This window comes from Parus major, chromosome 1A (genome assembly GCF_001522545.3).
Source record: "Parus major isolate Abel chromosome 1A, Parus_major1.1, whole genome shotgun sequence".
NCBI lineage: Eukaryota > Metazoa > Chordata > Aves > Passeriformes > Paridae > Parus > Parus major.
This window is the reverse complement of record NC_031773.1, coordinates 18,863,732-18,874,829: the sequence shown is the minus strand read 5'-3', so window position 1 is coordinate 18,874,829 and position 11,098 is coordinate 18,863,732. Positions and strand designations below refer to the sequence as shown.

The window sequence follows — 11,098 nt, the reverse complement described above, 5'->3', positions numbered from 1 at the left end:
GCACAGTGCTGCCTGCCCAGGACACAGTGCTGCCTGCCCAGGGCACAGTGCTGCCTGCAGGCTCAGCAGCTGTGGCCCCATGGGTGCGAGGGCTGTGGCACGTCTGTAGGCATGGTGAGGCGTGGGGTCAGCAGGCAGTGTCACCCGGAGCCGGCTGGAGGCCACATCACGCGGCTTGCTCAGCTTCAGTCATCCCCTTGATTCAGCAGCTTCAGTGTGGTCCTGAATAAGGATGCTTTTCTCAACTGGAAGCAGAAACTACTTAGCGACGAAGTAATTAAATCATGCTGCTCATGAAAAGCCCTCACTGTTAATTTACGGTATTTGTTGGAGCTCCCAGAATACAATCATTTACACAATACACAAAGACTGTATTGAGAACAAAAGTAGGGAACTTCTGGAGAAATTTAAATATAAAACAATTTTTATAACAATTTGAAGTGTGTCTGCTTGATTTAATTGGCTATAAGGAACCCACTCCAAGGTTCTAGGTACATTAAGACAATTTGAGCATTTTCTGATTTTCTTTCTTAGCAACTTTATTGGTCAAGAATAGGTTAACAGTTTTATCACAGTTATTGAGAGCCTTATGAAATAAAGGGAATCTCTATATTCTTTCTGTTTTAGTGTGAGTTTTGAAAACCTTGTTCTTTGTCTCCTGTAGCTGGCACAGAATATAGGAAAGGGTAAGAAAAGATGAAGACTCAGCCATAAAGAAGAGAGAAATCTTAAATCCTGGTATGAAACCAGGAAATCCAACAGGAAGCCCTCACAATCTTAATGGCAGCACATTTTGTGATAGGGAATTGAAACTTGTATAAAGCCTCATAAAATACAATAAAGAAAAATGTGCATTCACATTACCTGTTACTTCTTTCAACATGAATAGTAAAAGATTTTGTTTTATTTTAGAAGATTTGTCCATCATTGCTCTAGTTTTATTCTTTTTCAGGTCATAATATTAACCTTACATTACCTCTTAAACTAAGTAATACTAGTATAAATTTTATTTTAATTTTCTCACTTAGTTTGACCATCTTCTCTTTGCAGGAACCTCATCCTTCTCAAATAAGGCCTGAAAGTGGTCCACAAGCAGGTGGAACCAGACTTACCATCTCTGGTGTAAATCTAGCCACTGGTTCCAAGAAGGATGTTCAAGTTTCAGTCGGTAGCCAGCCCTGCAATGTGTACGTAGCCTGAGTAACTAACAATACAGAGCTGTGTCCAAAAAAAGCACCAACCTTTTCTGCCCTTTATAAATTAAACAAACCCCTTGTCATATCTTCGTGACAATGCAATGCAATGCAACTCCATGCAATGGAGTTCTGCACATAACATTGAGACAGAAACTCACTCAGAGGCTTCAGCGGATGGAGCAGCTGTAAAAACACCTTAAGTGGGAGAATTTAGATGTCCAAAGATTTCTCCATTTTGGCTTTCTCTGCTATATGGCTGCTTCAAACCCACTTTCACCCATGCTTTCACTCAGCATGTCATCAGTGGTTCTGTATTTAATATTAATTTTCTAGTCTGCCATACTTTGCTCTTCTCCCTTCTTTTTCCTTTTATTAATTGCTGCCCTTGTTTTTTCTCAAAAAAAAGGAAGAGCACTAAGTGTGCTGACCCTGCATTGTTCCTGTGTTTGTACACTGTTTGTTGTTATATCCTATTATCTCTTTTTTTAAAAAGCTTGAGTGATCTGACAGAATTGTTATCTCCTCTCATAACTACTTGGTACCCAGCAAAAATAGAGCCCTGGTTTTGTGTTCTGGAGTTTATAGTAAAATAACACAAAACTCCATAACGTTAGTAACAGAAGATGTTTCCTCTTTGTTTTCTTCTCCAATTTAGTACTGAATTTGGAGACGAGATCATCTGCATTACAGGACGTAATAACAAGGTTGAACCTGTTCTAGTCATAATGAACTATGGGGGCACGAGAATTCCTGTACCACAGCTGTTTACATACAGTGAGAATCCTACTGTCACCAAATTCCTCCCAGTAAATAGCTTCAGCAGGTAATGAAATGTTTGTCATAATTTTTTTCACAACTAGCTTTAGATATGTGTAACATGTAATAAAAATATTAAATATAGAATTGTTTGGAATAAACTCCTGTGCTTTATCAATGCACACATTTAGGTATGTAGGGTTTGTGGTCTTAGCTGCAATCGATGTTTGAAAGTATTTTGTTTACTTCCAAATTTTCATCCCTTTTCAAAGGTCAATGTAAAAAGTGTAACATCATGACCTAATAGAACATTAAAAATAAACTTGTCTGTGACTTCTCTTGGAGATATTAGTACCTGTCTCCTTGAATATTGAGTGATCTTGTATAAAATAGGATTTGTTTTTAATGTTTCCTTTTCATTTTTGGTTGGGTGACTCTGGGGCCTGGAATTTTTCTTTGGTAGATCAATAGTGATTTACCCCATGGAATTTAAATCACTTTTTTTTCTTCTATATAAACTAAAGCCTATTTTTATGGATTGCTTTGAGGTAGACTATCCCTCTAAATCCATGTCACTTCAATGACTTTAATTCCCACTGGCAACTTGCATTCATTCTTCTGCTTATGTGAATGTATTATTTTTTAAACAATGTGCTGCAAATAAAAGCGAATAGAGAAGCCAGGTCCCTACAGACCTGTGGAAAATATACTTTCACCTTTGTCTCTATGTGTGTATTGTAGGCAGAATGATTTTAATAGCAATATTGGAGAAGTAAAACACACAAAGATTGGCATCAATGTACAGCCAAAAATCCTGGCAAAGCAATGTGTACTTTTTTCAATTTTGCTGTTTTAAATAGAGTTTTAAGTTGACATTGATCTTTTAAATGCTTTCATCATCAATAGCTTTAGCAGAAGTCCTTTTTCTAGGACATCTAACTGTCATATAGGCATTATACATAGGTTTTTTTCAGTGGAACCAGTAGCAGTGCAGGATGAAGCAGTGTATAGCTGTGGTAGTCTGCCAATGACTTGACTCCTTTTTTTAATTCTGTCTTGCAGTGGAGGGAGAAATATTACAGTAACTGGAACTGGTTTTGAGCTCATCCAGACTTTCTCACTGGTGGTATATGCAGAGCGTCCAGAAGCAGGAAGGATGAATCAAAAAAGGGTAATTTTCTTTCTTTTCCCCCAAAGGCATAACACTGGATGTACAACATATAATCTGTTCAAAAACTGCATATAGACTTTCCCACTGAACTCCACTGGGCTTGGACTGAAATAAGGTTTGAACAGATCCCTGAGTCTGTTCAGGGTTTTCTTGTGGAAGAAGATCTTGACTTTCCTACCATTTTGCCTTACATTCACTTGTACTTTGCAATCTTCTGCTTTAAAATTGATTTCATTCAATATGGATAAGGATAAAAGATGTATTTCAGAATTTGGAGGTGTTTGTTTTTTCTTTATCTTTCTCCTTCTTCTCCCCCTGCAAGCATTAGCAATTTGCATGAAGCAGGATTTAAATCTAGACAATGCAGACTACTCAGCTTTGCACAATCAGTTTCTTTTATTTCCTCACATCTCAATGAACCAAGTCTTCTTTTCTTTGTTGCTTCGTGCATATCCCACCTGCAACAGGTCACAAAAAGCTGTGAAAAATAATATTTTAAAAAATCCTTGCATTTCCTGCTAAGAGGAACTGACATTACCAATAGTCTCAATTTCCCCTACTTCTAGTGAAGATCACAATTTAATGACATGATTTAGACCTTAGAGTGATCTTCCAGTAAGAGCACTTTAAGACTCTTTCTAGGGTTTTCTCTTCATTGTAAGACTGTCTTGTGAGCCATAGAGAGTTGGTAATGTGCATGTTTGGTATTTATATGCATGATTCAACTTTTAGAGTATGCCAAAGCCAGCTGGATTGGGATCAATTAGAACCCAATTACTAAAGATTTTTAAGAGGAAAGCTGCCTACATTTTTTAGGCCATAAACTTCAAAAGGTAATTATCTTGATAATCTTGACTCCCAGGATAATCTGAAAATCTATTTAGCATTCTTGACTGTGTTTATCAACATTTCTCACACCTCCTCTTATGTATATTCAACCTATTAGTTTAAGTCAGCATTACTTATAGCATGCATTCTTCGTTAAGACTTTGCAGACTACTCAGCTTTTCTAATCTTTTGGTTTGCTTTCACTTACTCAACAACCAGTAATGTTGGGGAGAAGCTATCAAGATGCATTGAGTCATGAAGAGAGAAACAGAGGTGCTGATAGAATAAGTATTGAGGGTTCCTATTACTGTTGATGTTACTGAATGACTGAAAGTGTCAGGCTAAAAACATTTGTTGAATTGAACATTTGTTACCTTGAGTAGCAGAGTGACAACTGTTGAATTTTATTCCAAAATTTCACTTAATAATTGTATTGAAGTTCAATGAGGTATTATGTGGCGTAAGTAGAAAAGAATTGACCCAAGCTACTTAAAGGTACAGAAGATGATCAGGATTAAGGGTGACATGTTAACTTCCTAATCTGAGTGGAATTTGATGGTATCAGTCCAGTGGCAAAGAGCCATGGAAATTGGAGGCAATTGGAGGAAACTGATCCATAGCCCAAGCTTCTTCTGCAGACAACTGCTAGAATATAGTGAATCAAGGATTTATCTCCATCAACAAATTTATTTCATTTTCTTTTTCAAAAATAATTTATGCTATGGTACTTCTGCTGTATAGAGAGGATATAAACTAAGTGGTTTTATTTCTACAGTCTAAAGTTATGAACAGTTATGTACAGAAACAAATCTGACTGAAATGTGCGTGTTCTTCTTCTTGTCTTGTTTCTTACAGTTTTATGGAAAGGTTGTTACAAGACTTAATGAAACCACAGTGGTTTTTTCTTCCCCTCCAATATTGGAAGACCCAGAAAACTATAACATTACCACTGTTATTCTAATGGATCATTATAAATTGGTTGTGAAAAATGAGAGCCACTCCTTTGCCTATGTCGCAGACCCAACTTTTGAAAACTTCACAGATGGCATCAAAAAACAAGTCAACAAACTTATTAATGCAAAGGTAAACTTGTCAAAAGTTGATGCTTGCTTATTTTTTCCTTGAAGCATGTTTGGAATTTTTCATTCCTTTCTCAAAGCCTTAGCAGGTGTTTGTTGCTATACCCCAAATTCTTGGTGGAGTCCCTTACCTCTGCTAGACAATAAACATTGACAGCTCCCATTTCCTCCCCACACCCCTTCTCAGAGAGAGTTCCTATCTTTGTAGCCGAACTTTGGGTTTGCTGAGGATGCCCCCCTCCTGCTGAGTCTGGCATTTGCATTTGGAAATGCCCTCTCCCAGCAGACCTCCCAAGAACTGGAAGGGATCTCATCTCACACCAGGAAGGAAGGGAGAGGAATCACATAACTCCCAATCACTCTGCTGTTGTGTAGGCTGCAGTGCAAATCATATCTGCTGCTAAAAATGCAATGATAATTTAGCGTTTTATTTTCTGTCTAGGGCAGTAACCTGAACAAAGCCATGACGATAGATGAGGCCCAGGCATTTGTGGGTGATGAGCCGTGCAATATAAAAACTCTAACTGAAACGGACTTATATTGTGAGCCACCAGAAGTACAGCCTCAACCAAAGAAACGGCAGAAGAGAGATACCATCAATAACCTTCCTGAATTCATTGTATGTTACCTTCTCTGTAGAATTTAGTTTCGTGTATCAATAACACTTTTGCAGTGCCTCTTGACTGAAGTAATTTGTTCTCCAAAGTTGTTGTAGTACTGTGAAAAAGCTCTTTGCAGTTCTTTCTTCCTCCAGCTTCTGCCTACTGCATAAAAGATGTCACACGTAAAGAGCAGTCTCAAGGCTGCCAAATGCCTTCTACCTTCATCATAAAGAAATGTAGAACTCTAGCCAGACAGACAGAGGATCTTTCTTCCTCATCTGAGCAAAATTAAATTATTTCATGGAATAAAGTGCTAGTAACCCAAATTCAGTTTAAAATAGTCAGAAATATTTCCTTTGTTTGGCAGTTTCAGCTAGAAATTCGCTTGTGAAAATTACTAAGAATTTAGAGTGCAACTGAGAAGTGGACCACCTTACATTTGAACTTGTTGAGACAAATGTCTGTTTTTATCTAACTAGGTAAAATTTGGACTCCGGGAATGGATCCTTGGAAGGGTGGAATATGATAATCGTGTGACTGATATCCCACTGAATCTTATTTTGCCACTGGTACTTATTCCTATGATAGTAATCATTGGCATTTCTATCATCTGTTACAGGTAAGTTCTTCTAATTAGGTGTTTTTGTTTCCCTAAAGCTTTCAAGGTACTACCTGATTGTTTTCAGCTCAGTCTACAGAGACTATCTTCATCTTTCTTATGAGCTGTAGACTTAAGAAAAGGAGTTACAGCTGGAAATATGTATGAGCACCAATTTATTCCTCTCACACATGCCAAATTCCTTGGTGTCAGTCAGCCCAGTCCCTCCTTTTTATATAAACACAATTGGTCCCAGGCTTTCCAAGTAAACAATTGCAAACTGAGTTGCACACATACCCTTTTGAAATGCCAGCTAAAGTGGCACTTGTGAAGGAGATAAGTTATACTGTATAAATACCCATCAACATTTATGCTGCCTCAGTCAGCACTGAAGGTCTGAGCTGAATGGTTATGACTAAGGGGTCATTTTCACCTTTCCAGATGCATTACCTACACACAAACTTCATGGCTGATGTTGGAATTCATGCTTCATAAAGGGCCAGAATATATGTCTGTATTTCACTTAAAACCTACTTAGTCTAATTTTAAGGTTAGTAATGAGGGCCTCATAGTGTCCCTCAGGAAGAGGTGGATTTCACTCTTGTGGTACATATCAATACATCTGAAGCATGTGCTGTACAGTTCCTGTGAACCTCCATCAAACCTTCTGAGTTTGATCCCAGACACCCCTGGGTGGCTTAGAGCCAGAGCAGGACATGTTGCAAGCAGTCCTTGTACAATGCATACAAACTGAGTTCCTGTTCTTGATACATGATTGAAAGCTTTTGTAGCTACTTACTGGATTTTAAATTACTGGCCCAAGTCTGCTTTGAAGCAACCAGCCCATAATAGAGCCAAGTTCCTTTACATGGAAAGATTTTGGCCACTGTCGCTGTTTTCCTCCTCCAGTCTGTTTCTTCTGTATTTTAAAAAATCCAAGCCATGAAAATTTCTTCCAGTCATTGGGCTTCCCTCTGAGAACTGTTGCAAATTATTTACTTTTGCGTTTTGTAACTTTTTTAAAATCTTACTTCTGTTCCATAAAGACGCAAGAGCCAACAAGCGGAACGAGAATATGAAAAAATTAAATCACAGCTTGAAGGCCTGGAGGAGAGTGTCAGAGACCGGTGCAAGAAGGAGTTCACAGGTATCACAAATATTTTTACTGCTGTGGGTCCTCTTCAGCAATCAAGATATGCTGGAGCAATGGTGCTAGCTCACTAAAACTGTCTTCTGGGAACAAATAATCAATACATCTTAGTAGTCTTCATTACTGACATTGACATAGAGCAGATATTTTGCTATTATGTATGAGAGAAGTAAATAAAATAAAATAGGTAGCTGAGATTATTAAAAGAAATTGATTATTTTTGCCTAAAGGAAGAACAGAGTTAGAAACTGTGAGTAGAAACTGAGATTGGGGTTACTTATAGCCATTAATGTGATTTGCCATTAACACAAGGACAAGAATGTTTTAGAGTGACTAACAGTACACTTAATATTTAGCACAATGACTGTATGTCCAATGAATGCACATTAAAAACTGTTTTCAGAGCTGCAAAATTTATTTGCAGCCATCAGCATACAAAGGGATAATTTGGTAAGCTCACAGGAAAGAAATAGCATTTTAACCTGTTCACCATGGGAAAATCTTCAGGTTGATTAGAGAAGCTAGCTAATTGTTCTGTGTAAATGTAGAGGCATCATCCCAGGGAAGGCAGCAGGATGTGCAAAGGCTCAGCATTTTTACATGTTGAACTGCTCATTGCAATACTTAAATTAGGCATTTGAGTGCAAACATTGCAAATATTGGCCTAAATGATTACCATGAAATGTCACCTCATTATCTGAATTATACTTGCTGTTGGGTCGTGTTGAAATAATCTCTATTAAGAAAAACTACCTACCCACATGCTTTATTGCTGAAGAGAAAACACTATTTCATATTGACTGTGGCTAAAAAGCAAGATTGAATAAAACACCAATTTCAGGTTAGAGTTTGACATTAACTTAAGAAGCTCAGGATATCTCAAAGATTTCAGTCATGCTGTAAGCCTCCCTCAGTCTTTTTTTTTCTGGCATTTCTGGGACAGGATGTTCTTTACTGCTTTCTCTGAAAACCAACTCTTTCCAGGTTCTGGACACAAACTATTTTGCTGGGCAAGCAAATATTTGAATCAGTCCCAAATGGGCTTCATTTCAAACTGCATTTTGAACTGTGAGAGGATCTAGCAAGGTTCTCCCTCTCTCTCTCCACCTCTCCCAGGGCACTCCATACCCATTTCTGAAAGGAGAAGGTACCTTTCTCTTGCTGGGGCAAGAGTAGAGAGTTGCACCTTCATACAACCTGTTGGGTTGAAAGTTTCCTCTCTGCTCCACAAAGTACAAACACTAGGGAAGTAGAATGCACATTCAAGGAGTAATCCAGTTCCTAAACTACATCCACCTTGATTTACAGTTAAATGAAATGCTGAAGTGCTGAAGTCAAAGCACATTCTGGTTCCATACTGTGAAACTGTAATGTCAACAGCACAAAGTGCAAACTCTCTAAAATACACAGGAACAAAGATAGCCAAGGAAAGGACAGCAGGAAGGAAGTATTAATACCACACAGAGGGAAACCAGAAGATTCTTTGTCCCTCAGCTTTGATGTATGCTATAAAATAAAGAGGAAAATGAATTAGTAAGAGCAATAAAACTCCTGAGACAATAGGTCGCTATATTAATTAACATGGTATTCCAATTAATCAGCAATATTGGGTAATTGGAAAGCCTTCATCATAGTAGCTGCTCCAATTCTAATTTTTGCCCCTTTTAAAAATTTCAGGCTTTTCAGTCCCACAGAAATATTTCCATCAATTTCAATCAACCATTTAACCTTCTTCCTTTCTGCCAGCCCCTTCCTTCCTATTAAATTAACTTGCTTTACACTTTAAACCTCTCTTTCCTGGATTGCTGTGTTTTTAAAAGAACTTTCTGTACTAACTAGACTCAAAGGGTATAGAATATGGATTGGGAAAAAAGAAAAATAAAACCAAACTGCAAAAAAATTTGCAGTGTCTTTTTCTAGTTCTCTAGATGAATGTAATCCTGCATTCATCTACATGAACTCACACAGACACCATAAAGGCCCTTTTACAGGCAACAACAAGGAAACCATCAGTGCTAAAGGCAGTTATCCTCATGTCACCACAGGATTAGCTGTGGTTATAGTTAATAGGATGATTGTTAAAAATAGCAAGAGAAAATGTGAAATGAAATAAGTTTTTGCTGCTGAGTTGCTTTTTCACTATTGCAAGGCACTCAAAGAGCTTGTATTGCCTAAAAAACCTCCAGAATTTTTGAACTGAACCACTAAACTGCATTGCATATTGCAGATCTAATGATTGAGATGGAGGATCAGACAAACGACATCAATGAAGCTGGAATTCCAGTACTAGACTACAAAACATACACGGACAGAGTCTTCTTCTTGCCCTCCAAAGATGGAGAGAAAGATGTGATGATTACAGGAAAGCTGGATATTCCTGAGGCCAGGCGCCAGACCGTGGAGCAGGCTTTGTACCAGTTCTCCAACCTCCTCAACAGCAAATCATTTCTCATTAACGTGAGTACTGCAGTAGATTCACCTTGTCTCTTAACTAGACATACCTGTGTATATGTGTGCAAGACAGCAGGTTTGCAAGCACAGCTGAACCAAAATTAATAAAAATAAGTGATTTTCATATGGTTCTGATTTCACAGTAACCACTGCAGATATGTGGCATCACAGCCAGAGCTTCCTGTTGGATCTCATAGTTCTGTGTTAGGTCATGTAATATGGAGTTAATCAACATTGCAATGGTTGTAAAAAGCAGGTATTTCCCAATCTGGCATAAAAACAGGTGCTAAAAGTTTGGTTTAGCCTTTTAAGACTAAAAGGACTCCCTTTTAAGACTTTTGGACTCCCTTTTAAGCCATCCTGGCTCCTCATGGGAGTCACCTACGGACAGCCGTCTGCCAGAATCTCTGCCCCAATGAAGGTAGAGGCTCCTCAAGTGGCCTATTCATCAACACTGATGAGTGCTCACAGCTGCTCTGAAGAGACTTATAATTGCTCATTCTCAAAAACTGAAGCTCATTGTCAGACACCTAAATATAGATTTAGGCTTCTAGCTTTCTCTCTCTGTCTCTCTCTCTTTTTTTTTTTTTTTTATGAGAACCCAGTATTGAGCTAGTTAATGGCAGAATTAGAGCTTATGGCAGATGAGAGCACATTTACAGGTGTACTTACATTAGTGTCTTTGTAATTTGATGTGAAAGGACTGGGAATTTGGGGGAGAGGGGAGTTGATTTTCTCTTTTTAAACTGTCACGGAACACTATTTTACATTTAATTAAAACATCCTTTTTAGATAAGGTTTTAGTTAAGTATATAAGTATTCCTTAGGTCAGTCCAGTACATTGTGTATCTAAAAAATTTAGGCAACATTTTCTTATAAGAAGTTCTCTCAAACTTCTGAAAACTTTTTGATTTAGTGCTTAGGAGATTCAATAGTAAAATAATATTGCTTGTCTTCTTAGGGCAGACAAGTGTTGAGGTTCTTCAGAAACCTGTCATCTGACTTAATTTTACCTTTGTTTTCTTTTTCAGTTTATTCACACGCTGGAAATCCAAAGGGAGTTCTCTGCTCGAGCTAAAGTGTATTTTGCATCTTTACTGACTGTTGCTTTACATGGAAAACTAGAATACTACACTGACATCATGAGGACGCTGTTCTTAGAACTGATGGAGCAGTATGTTGTGGCCAAAAATCCAAAGCTGATGCTAAGAAGGTCTGAATGATTGTCATATTTTCTGTATGTCTCTGGCTTTCTGTGAACATGATT

General features: G+C 37.9%; 1 protein-coding gene across 3 annotated transcripts in view; it reads left to right on the top strand.

Moving 5' to 3' along the window:
• Positions 1 to 11,098, top strand: part of PLXNB2 (plexin B2) — a 250,246-nt gene that overhangs the window by 215,312 nt on the left and 23,836 nt on the right. For all 3 annotated transcript variants that reach the window (XM_015628206.1, XM_015628207.3, XM_015628210.1), the window contains 9 exons: positions 1,051 to 1,187; positions 1,852 to 2,019; positions 3,015 to 3,123; positions 4,807 to 5,034; positions 5,473 to 5,649; positions 6,112 to 6,251; positions 7,277 to 7,377; positions 9,608 to 9,837; positions 10,863 to 11,044. In XM_015628206.1, the coding sequence (XP_015483692.1) occupies positions 1,051 to 1,187; positions 1,852 to 2,019; positions 3,015 to 3,123; positions 4,807 to 5,034; positions 5,473 to 5,649; positions 6,112 to 6,251; positions 7,277 to 7,377; positions 9,608 to 9,837; positions 10,863 to 11,044 (1,472 nt within the window). The remainder of the gene's footprint in view (positions 1 to 1,050; positions 1,188 to 1,851; positions 2,020 to 3,014; positions 3,124 to 4,806; positions 5,035 to 5,472; positions 5,650 to 6,111; positions 6,252 to 7,276; positions 7,378 to 9,607; positions 9,838 to 10,862; positions 11,045 to 11,098) is intronic.